Source organism: Notamacropus eugenii, chromosome 1, assembly GCF_028372415.1.
Source record: "Notamacropus eugenii isolate mMacEug1 chromosome 1, mMacEug1.pri_v2, whole genome shotgun sequence".
Lineage (NCBI taxonomy): Eukaryota > Metazoa > Chordata > Mammalia > Diprotodontia > Macropodidae > Notamacropus > Notamacropus eugenii.
In genome coordinates, this window is record NC_092872.1 from 543,031,913 (window position 1) to 543,049,205 (window position 17,293).

The 17,293-nt window shown below is 38.7% G+C and overlaps 1 protein-coding gene across 2 annotated transcripts in view; it reads left to right on the forward strand.

Annotated features, from left to right (window-relative positions):
• PLCG2 (phospholipase C gamma 2) overlaps positions 1 to 11,660 on the forward strand; it is a 168,580-nt gene extending 156,920 nt beyond the window's left edge. For both annotated transcript variants that reach the window (XM_072634199.1, XM_072634200.1), the window contains exons 31-33: positions 3,416 to 3,504; positions 8,398 to 8,582; positions 8,934 to 11,660. In XM_072634199.1, the coding sequence (XP_072490300.1) occupies positions 3,416 to 3,504; positions 8,398 to 8,582; positions 8,934 to 8,976 (317 nt within the window). In that variant the 3' untranslated portion in view covers positions 8,977 to 11,660. The remainder of the gene's footprint in view (positions 1 to 3,415; positions 3,505 to 8,397; positions 8,583 to 8,933) is intronic.
• The last annotated feature ends 5,633 nt before the right edge of the window (positions 11,661 to 17,293 follow it).

The window sequence follows — 17,293 nt, forward strand, 5'->3', positions numbered from 1 at the left end:
TCTGTATCCAAGAAGCAAGAGGGAACCACTAGAACTTTTTGGGTGACATATTCAGACCATCATGATTACGTTTGTTTTACTATAAAAAATTTGGAGCAATTTTTCTGTACTTCCCTCTTTGCCTTCCTGGGCCAATAGACAGTTAAACTCTATTCTGATCCTTTTTTGCAATTGTGTTTGCTAAACTTTGCTGTCTTGCTGATATTCAGCTCAGGTACCACTCCAACACAAGAACCCTTCCATAATTCCCCCAGGTTTTAGTGCTTCCACATTGTCACTCAATTCCTTTGTATTTACATTTTACATATTTTGTGTTTACCCTTCTGGATATATGCTATATAAATACTCAGTAGAATGTAATCTCCTTGAAAGCAGGGAATGTTTCTTTTTATCCTTCTATCCCTAGTGCTTTGGCACGCAATAAATGTTGATTGAGTGTTGAATGAATGTCTGGTGTTAACGGGGCCATATGGAGCAAGCTATGTCAACAGACAACCTATGCTTAGATGTAATATAGGAATTCTCTGTGAGGTTGGTATCCTACTGCCCTCTCTCAGCTTACTGTATGTTCAAGAGAAAAACCATAGACTGACTTTATTACACTCTGCTTCCACAAAGACTGGAATTATATCTCTGAAGGTTATGGGAGATTCCTGGCACAGCAAAGGTTTGGTTTGGTTTGGGTCTTGGTTTCTATGTGTTTCTCATGTAATAAAGCTCCAGTGTTGTCTAAACTCCTTTTCTAAATAAACAATGGATTCAAATTCAAACCTTTTAGGGAATTTCTCTTAAATTAGTTGTAGGCTTGACTAAGGTTTTCCTACTGTACTATCTGTGAGAAGAATTTCCCAAGCAAATTAATAATATAACAAGATTTCATGGCCAATGCTTAGGCTTTTTGCTGTTTTTTCAACACATTAAAAGTTTCTGTTTATTTATGTTCTAATTAAAAATCACTTCACTGTCCATGAGTAGGGTAAGTCCCAAAGAACCTCTACTTGGCAACAACCCCTGGTTAGCTTCAGTCATCTGACTATGTACTTGAAAGTAATAAAATGGCATTTAAAACAATTCCTGTAATTGAAACGTTTTTCTGATCCAGATTGGCCTTCTCCCCAGTTAGTCCAAATCAATGAGGCTTGACTTTGGAAGCACTTTTCATTTCCCTTTTAGCAACAGTATGTACTGTAGTCTTTCTTGCCAGGACATCTGTGCCAGAAGCAGATTCTTCTGTGTGACGGTGCCTCTCATTGGCTAGATGCCTTTACACAGGATTACTGTAGACTGGACCAACTACATTTATGTCATTTCTTCTAAAAAGCAGACAATGCCTCCTCACCTTTGGTATTATGGCTCAGTAGTTACGCAAAATAGTCCTTGGCTAGGCTGTCTATTTTTAATGAAGAGTTGTTTCTCGTGAATTTCATGCATGTTGGCCCATCATTATTTTTCATTATTGAATATTTCCATTTTGACTTTTTGGGCAAAGTAAGATAAGACCCTCAAGAGGATTCAGAGATGAGTCACCAAAATTATTTCAGGATTGAAGAGGAAGACAAGTGAGAAAAGGTTAATATAGGAACTTCTATTATTTTACTTAGAGATAATTACTCTGGAAAAATAGTCATTTTTGTCTCCTCTGCTTTGAATGGAATGCACTAAGTCATTTAATAGCTGATGCCCTCTGGGCTTCAGTGAACCTGGGCTACATGTCTTCAGGGGTATGTCTACACACTTTTACAGCCAGACTTCAGGCGTGTTTCCCACAACTTCCAGAGATGGAGGTGTTGACACTGAATTAAAAGCATTTGAAAAATTCTCTTGCATGGGGCCCTTACCTAGTTGTCCCCTATTCTTGGTCTCTAAGCTTAAGGGGAAATAAGTTTAAATAGAGAAATAATAAGACCTAGACTTTTGTATAGCAACTTTAGGAATCATCTAGTCTAAGCTACTTATTTAACAAATGAGGAAACTAAAGCCAAGTAAGGTTAAAAAACTTGCTCAGAGACAGGTAGTAAGTAGCAGAAACTTGCTTCACATATATTACTTCATCATAAGTTCTCTGAAGACATGGTTGGTCACTGCTTTGATTTGAATTAAGTCTTTCAACTTTTTTTTTTTTGAGGCAATTGAAGTTAAATAACTAATAAGTATCTGAGGCCAGATTTGAACTCTGGTCCTCCTAACTCCAGGGTTTAGTGCTGTATCCACTGTACCACATGGGTCCCCCAACTTTTTTTTTTTAAATGTTGCTGCTATCATTGATATAAAGTGTTCTCCTGGTTCTTCTCATCTCACTCGAGATCATTTCAAATCACCCAGGATTCTCTGAAATCATTTCTTTTGTAATTTCCTAATACTATAATATTCCACTACATCCATATACCACAGTTTGTTTAGCTAAATTCCAGTTGTGTAAGAAGCAATGTTAGACATCCCTTTAGATCCCAATTTCCCCCTCTTTTTGCTCTTCCCTTCCCAGTATTATTCTCTCACTTAATGCCTCCCCCACCTCAAATACCCATTTCTTTCCCTTTTGAATCTGATATATTTCGACACCAAAAGGTGTCTATGTGTGTATGTGCATGTGTATGCAGGTTTTCAGCCCTCCCTTGTCCATTCAGATAAGACCAAGGTTCATCTTCCACTCCCCTATCCCTTCCTCCATATTTGCTTTTTCTTCTCACACACCCCAGTTATGAGAATTAGTTACTCCATTCATCCTTTCTAAACTAGTGTATTCCTTTTACTCTCCCTTCTATTTTTCTCAGATCGGAAATTATCTACCTCCAGGAATTTTTTCTTATTTCTTTGCACTGCCTTATGTGAAACAGAATTTGAGCAGGAAAGATTTAGCTTGAACATAAGAAGAAAATTTTCAACAATCTCGGTCAGCTGTAATTTCCCTTCCCATGGGAATCTTTAAAAATAAGAGAGAAACTCCCTTGTCCTTTGGGATATAGTAGTCCTGCCTAAAGGCTGGGTCTTTCACTGTCTCTTTAAATCTGCTGACAGAAGCAGTGTAGACGGAACTAAAAAAAAGAAAAAACCCTCCCACCTCTACTGTTCTTTATAATTAAATTTGTAATATTCCATAACCATTACATTCTTCTTTTTTTTTTTAGTTCTTAGTTTTTAGTCTCTCAATTAACTGATATTTTCCTATCTTTCTGCTATGCAAGGATGCCAACAAAGGCACATTTTCCCAGCCTTTATTCCTTGAAGTATCATGATAATAGGAAGTATGTTTGAACTGAATCTGTTGTATTTTAAAAAGGGAAAGAAGGTCTCTCATGCAGGGACCACACAGAAGACACCGAACCCCCCTGTTCTTGTGCAAACTCTTGATTGTTCTCCAGAACAAAGGTTCTTAACTTCCATATTCTTTTGTATTTGTTTTATTCTTGTACCCCAGGGTTTAGATCAGTTCCTCTTAAAAATGGTTACAGTGAAGATATTGAACTGGCTTCCCTTCTGGTTTTCTGTGAGATGCGTCCTGTCTTGGTAAGTATTGGGAAAGCAAAGATGGTCCTATTTGGTTCTTTCTCTATGGGTGGTTCGGAGCTTAGAAGCAGAATAACTTGGGCCCTTTGCTCTACTCCATCATTCTTTGGTAATCTTTATTGACTCAAGGGATTTGAAGCAGCGAAGGAAGAGTTGGGTCTCCTAAAAAATACAGAACTGGGCATCTTTAGCTATAGGTTGATTGACAGGTCCTTGGACTTCTTCCTTCTTTCAGCCTTCTTAGTTAGTATATTCTACTAGGAGTCTAGTAGGAGGAGGAAAAAAACCCCTGAAAGGCCATAGATCATATTTTCTTCTTGGATCCTTCCCAAGAGCCTTTAAAGATGAGCAGTTGGACTGCTAGGTAACTGCTGCTGTCCCTTCCAGTTCTAAATCCTACAGTTTTACTCAGCTGGTTACAGCAACTGGTTTATGTTATAAGGTGATATCATATATAAAGCTATTTGTAAACTGTAAAGAGCTATGTGTCAGCTATTACAGAAACACCTCATATTTCTGCAAATTATATGCACAACCATTGGTGTCAAATTCAAATAGAAACAGAGACCACTAATCCAGATGAAGATCCTTGTGGGCCACATGCTGATTTGGTTTGAAAATGCAGTATTATCTATGTTTAATTGGATTTTTATTTATTCTGTTAAATATTTCCCAATTAGATTTTAACCTGGTTCAAGCTACACTCAAGAATACTGTGCACCACATGAAACTCACAGGCTGCATATTTAACACTTTTGATCTAGAACACAGCCAAGAACAGGAAGGATGTTCTAAAAAAAAAGGCCTTTGAGCAATTAAATGGGCTGTCAAAGTCTATGCCAGGACCTCTTAACCTGGGAATTTGTTTTAAAAAACAATTGATAAACTTTATTTCAACGTGGTTTCCTTTGTAATCCTGTGTATTTTAGGCATTTAAAAGCATTATTCTGAGAAGGGATTTACCAGAAAAGCTTTACCAGAAAGCCAGAATAACCCTGGTCTATGCATTAAACTCAGAGCCTATTTATTTTTACTTTAAACATAATTCTGACCAGCTTTGTTATCTGACTTCTCAGGCCAAAGAAGATTAGACATAACAAATTAGATGAGGCAAGAAGTGAGAGTGTGGGTTGTGCTAAGAGCAGACACAGTGACTGGGTTACAAAAAAAGAGAGCAAATTCAGAAACAAGAGCTGAATAATCTCAGGAACCTAGGGCTATTTAGCAAGGGGAAGCAGGGAGGAATGCGGGTGGGAGAAGCAGTATATACTTCATCAAACTAAGGACCTCTTATTATAGAAGCTGAGGACAGTAACTAATATTCATAATGATGACTCCTAATGTCATCAGGAAAAGTTTATGTTATGTTTAGCATTCTTTGTTTAAGGAGACAGAAGAGAATGTAACAGAAGTATTTCCATTTAAAAATACTGTTTTTAAAAAACAAAACAAAACAGTCTGTACTTAAAGGGGTATGCTTCAATTATGTGGTAAATGAATTTATATACGACATTCCTCACAGTGGCAGATTCAGTGTTACTCTGCTGTGATTATAGCTGGGATCCCCTTACTAACTCTGCAGTGGGACTAAACAGGAAAAGGGAAAGGGGGAAATTCCAGGCTTGGGGAACAGGATGAGCAAAAACAGAGAGGAAGGAAAGGATAAGGTGTCTAGGTTGGGCAGAGGGTGGGCTGTCCACTTTGGGTTGAGCAACAGAATGAAGATGTGGGAGGAGAGTGTTTTGAAATATGGCTGGGGAGGTCAGGTGTAAGACAGAATTGTGAAGGGCCTTGAGTGCTGGTTGAGTGAGGATTTGGCTATATGAGAGTACTGTAACTACTAGGAAAAATTATAAGACATTTAAATGATGAGGTATCAATCAGTTAAGCACTTGCTATGTGCTAGGCATGGTGTTTGACAGTGAGGACACAAAGTAGTCTGTGCCCTCGAGGGGAAACAATGTGTCTCATGCAAGTAAATATGAAATGCGTACCAAGTAAACACAGAACAAGGTAATTTCAGAGTTTAGAAGGCACTAGCAGTTGGGGGGAATCAGGAAATTCTCTCGTAGAAGATGGCCCTTGGGCTGAATTCTGAAGGAAGTAAAGGATTCTAAGATGCAAAGGTAAGGAATGAATGCATTCCAGCAATGGGAAAAAGCATGTATAAAGGCAGAGAGATGACAATGGAATATTATGTATAGGGAACAGCAAGGAGGCCAACTGGGCTGGAATATAGAGTTGGTGAAGAAGAATAACATAATAAGACTGGAAAAGTAGACTGAGTCATTGTGCAGGCTTTAAATGCCCATCGAGTAATGTAGATGGCAGAAAAGATAAAAATATTTGGGAGAAAACTGATTACTTCTTGATGAGGGAAGCTAAGAACCTTAGATATTAACGGAGTATTGGCTTGGCTGGGTTAGTATGGTTGCTAAAGACTTGCTAATATGATCTTAAGCTACAGCATAGTACCTGGATCAAACATAATACCTTAAGTAAGGGCACAGTACCTGCATCAAAGGAGGTATCTTTTCTTTCTGTCTTCTGTGTGTTCAGATCTGGGCAGTATCTTTTAATAAGGACATTGAGGAGCTAGAGCAATCCCAGAAAAATCCTCACACTCACAATTAATAGTTGATATAATATAAAAACTTATCCTTTAGAACAAACAAGCCTGTTCAGTTCAAATTATGTGTGCTGAGTAATCAAATAACTGAGCAGACTTAATATTCAGACACAGACAGATGTCGATTTGGCATTAATTTGGCATTAATTAATTTGCCTCCCAATGAATATCTTTACCATAGCCTTGTTGCTTTAGCACACAAGGAGGTGGGGAGACACTGAAATCCATCTTATGAGGACAGTTAAAGGAAATGGGGTTGTTTAAGCTACAGAAGAGAGATGATAACTGTCTTAAGATATTTGAAGGGATCTAATTTGAAATAGATCAGTAGAGCCAGAATGGGTCTTAGAGATCAGCTTGTCTGATCCATCACTTTATTGATGAAGGAACTGAGGTGTGAGAGGTTGCAGTGACTTGCCCAAAGTCACATAACTAGTTGGTAGGAGAGTCAGAATGAGAGCCTGTGTCTTCTGATACTTACTCAAGTGGGCTTAAAGAGCTTAATAACAAATACAACTGTATGTTCACAAATATTATGGTTTCATAATAACAATGACAGCCGACATATGATACTTTAAAGTTTAAATGCTTAACATGCATTATCTCATTTGGTTCTCACCATAAGCTTGTGAGGTAAATACTATAGGTATTAAGGATAAGGAAGCTGAAGCTCTCATGCAACTTAAATGACTTTACCCTGGCCACAGATATGTCAGAGGCAGGATTGGAGCCCAGGTTTCTCGACTCCAAGTCAGGTGTTTGGTTATCACGCTGCCTCCATGACATTCCATTATAGAGGGTATCCCTGGTTCTTAGGGTGAGTGCCCTTAGTCGCTGTTAGAATGAACTCTTTCTGCAACATTGAAGGACAGAGTTGGAATTTTCTCCTCTCTTCCTTGCTGTCTCAGATAGAGTTTCTTTTTTCCCCTTTCTGGATTTTACTTCTCATGTGAAAGATTAAGATTGTTCTGCTGTACATTTCCAGTCCTGAGTAGTGTTGAATAAACACTTCTGCTTTTTTCTAAAGAGTCTTATGTTTTGAGATTATATATGAGTATTATATTAATAATGATAATAACTAACTTTATGTAATTCTTTAAGGTTTGCAAAACATTTTTTACAAGAAACTCATTTCATTCCCACAACAATCCCAAAAGACAAGTGCTACTATTATCCCTATTTTGCAGATGAGGAAACTTTAATAGAGGTTAAGTGATGTGATCAGAATGTTTGAGATGGGATTTGAATTTAGGTCTTCCAGGTTCAGTGCTCTATCCACTGAGCCATCTGGTGGCCTAGCATTAAAGAAACTGTATTACATTTTGATCTTGTGCAGTGTACCTCGCTGTTTTTAATTCCTTTGTCCCTGTCACCTACTTGGGATGACGGGTGCTGAAGAAGGGGCATTTATCTAGCTGACCAAATATAATACATACAGTATGGCTGTGCTTTCTAGCCTTGTTGACAGGCAAATTGCTGAAAGGGCCCAATCTTTAGTTTCTTGGGAGTTAAGGGAGAATATTTCACCAGGGTCATGTGTCTTTATTTTGTATCTTATTTATTAAGACACTCTTGACTTGGGATTAATAATGATCTGTGCAGAGGCTGGGCTAAAGTTTACCTTTGTATAGCATCTATAAAGAAACATTTCTTAAATAAATTAATTATGATAACCTGATGATGTTTAAACTGCTAACAAGAACAAATATTTTTAAAGTACTTTATAAGCTCTTATTTACCTATGATTGACATAATGAGAATTAACTATGTTATAAGGGGCCATTTCAGCAATGTACAAAAAAACCAGAAACCTGATTAGCCTTTTTCTAAGTCATTGCACATAAACTATGGTTGTTTAAAAATCACCAGCAATTTAACCTTGTCATGAATTCATGTTGCCTGGGTCCCCAAATGATCTGAATTGGTGAAGATTTTTATAAATTGTTATTTTATAAAATGATTCAATCTGCTTGTTGGTCATTTTGATTAGAAAGTAGAGGTCAGAAATAGACCCTCTGTAATCTAAATTGGAAATAACCCTGGTCTGCAAGTGAAGAAGACTTGGATTCTAGATCTAGCCCTGCTACTACACAGTTGGGTGATCTTGGACAAATCAGCTTTTCTTTTCTGAGCCTTAGCTTCCTCCTCTTTAAAATGAAGGGGTGGGACCAATTGAGTTCTAAGATCCTTTCCAGTTTTGATACTCCATAGATGACTATGAGCCTGAGTCTTCATTGTCTACTGGTCATCATCTTACTTTTCAGGAGAGTGAAGAGGAGCTGTATTCTTCTTGTCGTCAACTTCGAAGGCGGCAAGAGGAGCTGAATAACCAGCTGTTCCTGTATGACACTCATCAGAACTTACGTAATGCCAACAGAGATGCCCTGGTGAATGAATTCAATGTCAATGAAAATCAGTTGCAGCTGTATCAGGAAAAGTGCAACCGGAGGTAAGGCAGCACAGACCTCCCACTGCCAACTTGAGGAATTCAGTTATGCCGGGGCTCCCAGGACCTTGAAGGCTGGGTAGGCTTTTCCGGTTATCGCCTTTCACCTCTGCCCCTGGTCTCTGCTCATTTGTCCCTCAGAACAAACTGACTTTGTCAACAAACTTCCAGAAATACCTTTCATTCATATCTTTTCCAAGTGTAAACATGACCTCCAGAGAGAAAGTTAGGCTTTAATGAACAATATAACTTCTTATTTAGTGGATGAATATTTCAGTATTCAGTTTGTGTCTCTGTCACCTCATTATACAGATTTTTAAGTCTAATTCCTGACTTTGGTTTATTTTCTTTAAGATTAAGGGAGAAGAGAGTCAGTAACAGCAAATTCTACTCCTAGAAGAAGCCTGCAATTTGGGGACTCTGTGTGCGTGTGTGTGTGTGTGTGTGTGTGCGCGTGTACAAGAGAGATAAACAGAGAGTACTTTACTAAGATCTTCAGAAGATGCAAGTCTGTGAAGGCATCACTCCTGAAGAGCTGTCTCTCATCCTCTGAAGTTTCTTCAGAAGAACCAATCAGGATTCACCATGGTGACTTTCTGTTCTCTCTCCTCCATTTGATATCTCTTTTTAACTTATATTCTGTACAAATTATACATAAGATACCTGGCTTGTTTTTTGTGTCCAGTACCACAGTCCTCCCTGAATAAAAAAAAGCTCCCTAAGTTGGCCTTCTGTATTTGCTGAGCAAGGATAGCTTCTCTGCCAAAACACCTTGATTTTCACTGAACCAGATAATTGATGATTTTGGTGGCAGATGAGCAAGAATCATCATGTGGCTAACTTGGTAGAATGTGAGGATTTTTATTTGAAAAGAAACATCATTTTTCCTTACCTCATGTATGGCTACTTCCGTGAGGAGTCGGAAAGGAAGTTTTCCTTCTTGTCTCGGTCTGTTAGTGGTCTCAGCCTTGCCATTCCCTTTTTGCAACAGCTCCTACTCCTGTTAGTCAGCTTGCCCTTATACATCTGTCAGTAGACATTTAACATGGCAGCTTAGGATAATTGTTTGATTTACTGAATCACTTTACATGTGAATACAAGTTTTACATGCTTTTAATATTACAGGGACTGGCCTTCTGACAATCTAAACTGTCAGGAAGTTTTGAAGTCTCTCTCTCCCTTTTTAAAAGTGATTGTTGACTGACAAGATGATCAAACAAATTAATGCTTCCCTTTAAGGCCTCTAGGAAAGCATGTTTTTTTTAAAGTTATTTGTGTGTCTATAGTTTTATAACCCTCCAAACTTCAAGGCCAAGAGTATGCCTGGTGATGGAACAAGGCCAGCTGAGCTGTAGCATACAGCATGGTGTAGATCTCTGTCCTTGCTTGAAGGCAGTGGCCTAAGATAGGCTCTTCCTTGCATAAGAAGCTAAATCACTGCTAAAGTCTTCAGTCTGGTTATTTTCTGGTCCTTTTGTTCATTTCAAGAGACAATTAGGAGATGGTTATTTCTTAAGAGCATTCCTTACCAGCCTTTTTGAACATTTGTTGAGTAACATGAGGAAGGTGAGAAGATAGGAGAGGCACATGAAAACATTACAGAAACCTTAAGGAAGAGAGAAGAATCCTGTGTGCCTTCTTACAAAGCTCAGATTGAAAATACTTGTACATAGTCACTGCAGATTTTTGTGCTGAGGGAAATTCATGATTAAGCTCTTTTAATATTGTTTGGGACTTCAAAATGTATATATTTAATTCATACTCTGTTTGGCCAATGTTTAACCTTACTTTTTATTGTTATTTCATTGGCATAGGGAACTCTTTGGTGTGGAAACCTCCCTTCACTAATGCAAATCATCAACTTCTCTGAAATTTATAGTCTTAGAGAGTTGCCATGGGACTCAGATGTTAAGTGACTTGTTCAGGATTACACAGCCATGTGAGAGGTAGGACCTGAACCCAGGTCTTTCTGATTCCAAGACTGATCCTCTATACCTTATACAATGCTGCCTCTCCCTCTTACACTGGTGCCTTTTGCATACTTCCTCTTAAACTTTGCAAATGATAGTTCGTAATAAGCTATTTTAGGAAAGGATGATGTTTGGGAATTCTTATAGTCAGGACTTATTGGTAAGTTGCCATTCAGAGGCAATTGAGGGAACTGAGCACAGGCTTAGAAGAAAAGGTTTTTTGTTTGTTTGTTTTTATCACCCAGCCCATTTCACTGCTGCCAGCCCATTTCACTGTCATGAAATGGGTCTGAGGAGGAACACAACTATGAACACACAAGTAGAAATGTTAGTCACATTTGTGTGGAATTGGGGATGTGGGAAGGGCTGAAAAGCCTCTTCTTCCTTTAACCAGAGAACACTTTTGGTAAGATGCACTTTTGAAAGTAGAGCCTTACATTATGGTAAAACTATGACACAGAACCAAGCTGCTGAAAGCCTCACCCCCACCCCTTCAGTACTTCCTTTAAAGAGTTGTAACCTAATTTTTTCTAAAACTGTGAACTTTCAGATTTATCCATTGTAAACCAGTTTGAATGGATTTATACGGCTTGATTACTTGTTAAACATTTACTGGGGTGGAGGAGGATGGTTAATTAAGTAAATATATTTAATTCTACAGATTACTGAGCAAAGAATATTTCATATGGTTTAAAAGGCTAGCCCAAGAGGAAGCATCATTCAGGAATTGTTCCCAACTTCCTGTTATGCCCATCACGTTTATATGTGTCAAGTCTTCCTTTCTTCCTTTCCTTGTCACATTTTCCTCTTAGCTTAATTACTCCTTGGTTGGTGATATCACCTTTTCTTTAGCCTAGCAATAGATGGTAGGTTTAGGAATTGACTTTTGAACCAAATCACTGTTACTCCCTTCTCCCAGAACAGTACCCAGGCTCCCAAAGTCTCCCTTCAGTCTGGTCCTTTACATCAGTCTGACTACTATTCAGTGCTAACACAGATAGCAGAGGAGCTCAAGCCCAGATCCTCCCAAATGAGATATTTGCAGTATAGCTTCATTATTATTTTGAAGTTTTGTGAATTTAAGATCCAATAAACACACACATAAATATGACTGGCATGTTTTTGTGACGTTCAGTTTTTGAAAGGCACCAGGAAGACTCAGCTGCCCCAAATTCCACCGTTAGATTTATTCCTTTGCACCCTTATTTCTGTGATTCCTTAAAAAAAAAAATCTCCCTGAAAAGGTAACACATTACTTTTATTCATATTAAGTTATTAGTAACTAATCGGATTATTTTTCTCTGGAAGAAGGTAGTTGGGAAGGTGATGGATTCACAATTATCTTCAGAGCTAGCCTTGCCTCTCTATTAAAATTAAAGGATTAAAACACTCCCAAGTCAATGATTTTGCATTATCCAGATAGTTCTTCAGTTCCAATGAATGCTAATAATTTACAGTGTTTTATTGCCATAATTGAGGGAATGGTTCAAGTATCAGAACCCTGTAAAGATCAGTATGTGCGTGCGCATGTGCATGCGCGCACACACACACACACACCAACCCTGTGGCAGTTCTAAAGGACTCAGACAAATCAAATTAAATCCATTGCACAAAAATTCCTTCTGCCATGGAAAGGCAATATCCAAATGGCATCTAAGGGAACTTCTTAATCTTGAACCATAAAATAGAGAGAGATTGCTTTCATTTTTACTTCATTTCCATCTTGGGACCCCTGAAAGCATGTTTTGATCAACAGGAATGATAATTAGATTTAGAACAGCCAGAATTTCTGAGGAATTTGAACATCCAGACATTTGTTAGCTGATCAATTGCAATTTGGCTCAAGACCGCTTCTTTTCGAGATTATGCCCCATTTGCTAAATTCCACTGCTGCCTTGCTTTCAGCACCCAGAAATCTGTCTAGGATTTTGAAGAGAAATTCCATCGTGCCTGCTTTTCTTTAGATTCTGAGCTGCTGTATTTGTAAACTTGTGTGTTATTAAAGCTTAATTTATTTTTTATATAAATATTAAGTGCCTATGTATATATAACAAAGAATATGTAGATATCTCCCTGACAGGGGGCTGATTTTAATGCTGTGATGGATTAAATCACTCAATTGGATTTTAAGAAAAGTTTTGTGTGATGATTAATGCTGATCTAGATTTTCTGATGTTTAATTTTATTTTGAGAGAGAATGAAACTAAAGGTGAAAGATTTCAAGAGGGAAATGGGAATGGTCATTTTCTTAAAAACCTCTAACATCCCATGTAGTATTCAAAGCCTATTACTATAGGGCTACTATAGAAAATTAATGTATGAAAATCCAAGATGTACAAAGCATAAAACTAGAAGATGGTTATTCACCTTAGCAATGGTTTCTTCCCCTTTAAATAGTGAGCGCCCCCAATGTTCTTCAGTCATCAACAAATATTCAGGAAAGCCATCTTACTGCAGCAAGGGACTGACACATACTTATAACATACTTAGAATCAGACATTTCTTCAGTGTTTATTATGTGCCAGGAATATAATATGCTAAGCATTAGGGATACAAAGAGAATAAAAATAGTCTCTGATCTCTCTAGTGGGGGAGACAACATACATGTAAATGAGCACATAAAATGATAATTACAGAATATGGAAGATAACGCAAGAGGGAAAGTCACTATCAAGGGTTGTGGTGGTAGAAACAGGAAAGGCCTTTTGGAAGATATAGCACTTGGGCTGACTCTTGAAGGAAGCTAGAGACTGATACAGACACAAGTTAGGAGGGAGAGCATTCCAGAGATGGGGGACAGCCTATGCAAAGGCTTGGAGACAAAAGACAAAGCATATGTGAGGCACAGCAAGTACGCTAGTGTGCCTAGATTGTAGAAACCATAGAAGGTGAGACTGTAAAGATGGGAAGGGGCTGGTTGTAAAGAGCTTGAAATACTTAACAGAGTTGATATTTGATCCTTTAGGTAATAAGGAGCCATTGGAGTTTACTGAGCAGGGAGGTAATACAGTCACTTTGGCATCTGAGTGGAGGATGGATTGGAGTGAGGAGAGCCTTGAGATAGGAAGTCCAATTAGGTGGCTATAGAAATAGTCCAGGTGAGAAGTGATGAGGGCTTGAACTAGGATGGTGACTGTGTGAATGGAGAGGAGGTGATGTATCCAAGCTAATGTTGTTTAGTCATTTTTCAGTTGAGTCTGACTTCATGACCCCATTGGGGGGTTTTCTTGGCAAAGATACTGGAGTGGTTTGTCATTTCCCTCTCCAGGTCAAAATGAGACAGATGTGAAAACCAAGGCAAACAGAATTATGTGACTTGCCCAGGGTCACACAGCTAATCTAAGGCCAGATTTGAGCTATGAAGAAGAGTCTTCCTGACTCCAGGCCCAGTACTCTATCCACTGTGCCACCTAGTTGTCCCACCTAAGATATAGCAGAAAGATAAATATGTTAAAGATTTAGTAACTGATTGGATAGATTGAGTTAGTGAGAGATAAGTTCTGTTTTGGACATATTGAGTATGAAATGTGTATAAGATATCCAGGTCAAGATGTTTAATAGGCATTTGGTGATAGGAAGTCAGAGCTCAGGCAAGAGACCAAGGGCTGGATATATAGATCTGGGAGTATTCTGGGGAAGGAGGGAATAAGCTTTTATACTATACCTACTATATTTTAGGTAGGGCAGCTAGGTGGTGCAGTGGATAGAGCACCAGTGCAGGAGTTAGCAGCACCTGAGTTCAAATCTCACCTCAGATACTTGACACTCACTAGCTGCGTAACCTTGGGCAAGTCACTTAACCCCAATTGCCTCATCCTGGGTCATCTCCAGTCATCTTGATGAATATCTGGTCACTGGTTTCAGATGGCTCTGGAGGAGAAGTGAGGCTGGTGACCTGCACAGCCCTCCCTCACTCAAAACAAAGTCAAGTGCAAGTCATGTCATTATTTCTCTGATGGCATGGTCTTCTTTGGCAATGAAGGACAAACACACTATGTTTTAGGTATTGTTCTAAGTACTTTACAGATATCTCATTTGATCCTCAAAACTCTGTGAGGTAGGTGCTGTTCTTATCTCCATTTTACAGTTGAGGAAACTGAGGCAGAGCCTGAGGTCTACTCTACTATTCCTATTACACCACATTAAATTTTGTCCCCACTCCTTTTGCAACTGAGGCACACAGGCAAGATGGGAATTGTTTCTGTTTAAGGTACCACATGGGACACAAGTGGCATGAACTGAGAATAGACTTCATGGACCTAGAAGCAGAGGGAGGGCAGACAGGAATCTGCCATAGTCACCTAAACCTGTTTCTTTTAAGATTTAACTCAAATCCCCCCTTCTGCAGGAGATTTTCCCCTTTGAAGTTGCTTTCCATCTACTTTGGATGTATCTCGTACATACCTAGTTATCAACATTATCTCCTAGAATGTGAAATCCTTGAGGATGGGGGCAGTTTTTGTTTATCTGGTTCTTTGCACCACTTCGCAAAGCATTTCTAGTATCTTTGCCAAGAAGACCCCAAATGGGGTTTTGAAGAGTCAGACACAACTGAAATGACTGAATAATAACAAAGCGGCACTTAGACAGTTCCTGGTACACAATAAGCACTTAATAAATGCTTTTTGACTTAGAACTCATGCATCCATATGACAGACTTCTTAGGCTGTTGTTCTTCATACTATTCCAAGACCAAAATGACATCATGATGTCAGGGTCAAAGAACAATGTATCTGACTATGGTTGATTTGACTGATATAAGCTTGAAAGGCTCTATCACAGGCCAGGCATAAATAGTATACTTGAACATTTGGGATGGAGATGTCTCTAAACCTGTGCATCTCACATTTCTTTTGAGCTACTGCAATTCTGCTTTGCTCATTGAACATAGGCACCTTCTTTGATGAGAGTATGCCATGCTGGGCGGTCCTGTGCCAGTGTCTCCCGTATCTCCCAATCAATACCAAAGTTTTTCAGAGAGACCTTGAGAGTGATATGCAACAGAGTATGGATCACTTCTCTGCTACTTGTGCTAATTTTGGCCTGACAATTAGAGAGGCAGGAATTGATGGACACGACAAGTTCCATACAGATCAAGAGAAAAGTCTGCCTGATCTCCAAAGAAGCCCATGCTAGTTAATGCTGTTAGCTGACTAAAAAGCATTGGAGCACCAAAGTGGGAAAAATTGGTGTGGCAGAGAACCACAGAACTAAGAAACAGAAGGAGCTGAGCTGAGGACTGAATGAGGTTCAGAGCCGAGAAATGGAGGAGAAAAAATCTGAATCTTTCCTTTTGATGGTACTGATTCAAAGGGAGTATATAGGTCCAAGCAGGAGAGAAGTCAACTTGCTAGGAAGCCCAAGTCACAAAAGGTAGTGCTGTAAGTTAGGATTGTCTAGCTCCTTATGGGAAGGGAGAATTTTCTTGTCTGTGGTCTGAGGTATAAGGCTTCTTTGCTTTATAAATAAAACTTGTACTGTGTTATTACTCTTGTTAGCCTGAATGCTTATAGAGGTGCTAGAGGACCTAAACCTTGGAAGAGGAATATGAGCCAGATACTGAAGATTCCAGAGTGTCACTGGATGGGAGCAGAAGAAAGATTTTGTGAAAAGCAGCCCTCTGTGCCCAAACATCGCCCCCAACTGGGATCACAGAGTGGGACTAGAACGTTTCTTTTATAGCCAAAATACTATGAAATGGACCTTTTCCATTATCTAAGCTGGGCAAAACTGTGATGGTGATACTGCTTTGCTGAAGCTTGCTGTTTTCTGAAAGAATCTAAAACAAAGCAAATCATTTTGAACCAAACTTGTGACAACCATTTGAATATATACTTTCTGGAACTGTTATTGAATTTTCACATATATCTATCTATATCTATATCTATATATCTTATCTCCTCAGGTTATAACCTGCTCAAGGACATGGATCTAGTCTTGTATATAATGGGCACATGTGAGTGCTCAACAGTTGTTCCCTAATTGGAAAATTCCCATCTTTCTCTTCTCATTATGTAAAGGAGGCCAAGTACGTTGAAGGAAATAAATCCAGAGTGGGAACACTGACTTCTATCCTAGGTCCCCAGGGGAATGAACATAACTGCTGGAATCTTCTGAGCAAGATCATGTCCTTATCTTCTTTTGTTACTAACAAGAGGATCACTGCTGGCATTACAGGGGGTGCCCACTCCTCTTTAAACGTAGGATGCTATTTTCATCCCTATATCTAGGCAAAAATACCCCCAAAGCCCTCAAACCATCAAGGGGAAATGAATTAACAGGGCCAGCAGGAACCTGGCAGAAAGCATTCAACAAGAGAGTACAATGGAATAACTTTAGGTCTCCGTTAAATCTGCTTATTTTTTTCCTTCAAATTGTTATTTAAGATTGCTTTGTTTTTGATAAAAAAGTGGTTCTAGGGAATTTTTGGTAATTAAATCAGTTTGTAAAAAGTGCCATTTGTTGGGAATAACCATTATTTCTAAGATAAGGTATTATATATAAAAATAGTGTGGTGTTATGGAAAGAACATTTGCCTAGAAGTCTGTGATCTCACCTATTTTATGTACCCTCCAAACAATACAGATTACAGATTATCTCAAATTATCCTGTATATACTTTGTTTATGGCTGTTTGCCTGTTTTCTTCCCCTTAGACTGCAGATCCCTTGAGAGCAAGGATCGGTTTGTCTTTTCTTTTTCCCTTTTCTTGCCTTTCTTTGTGTCCCCAGCACTTAGCACAGTA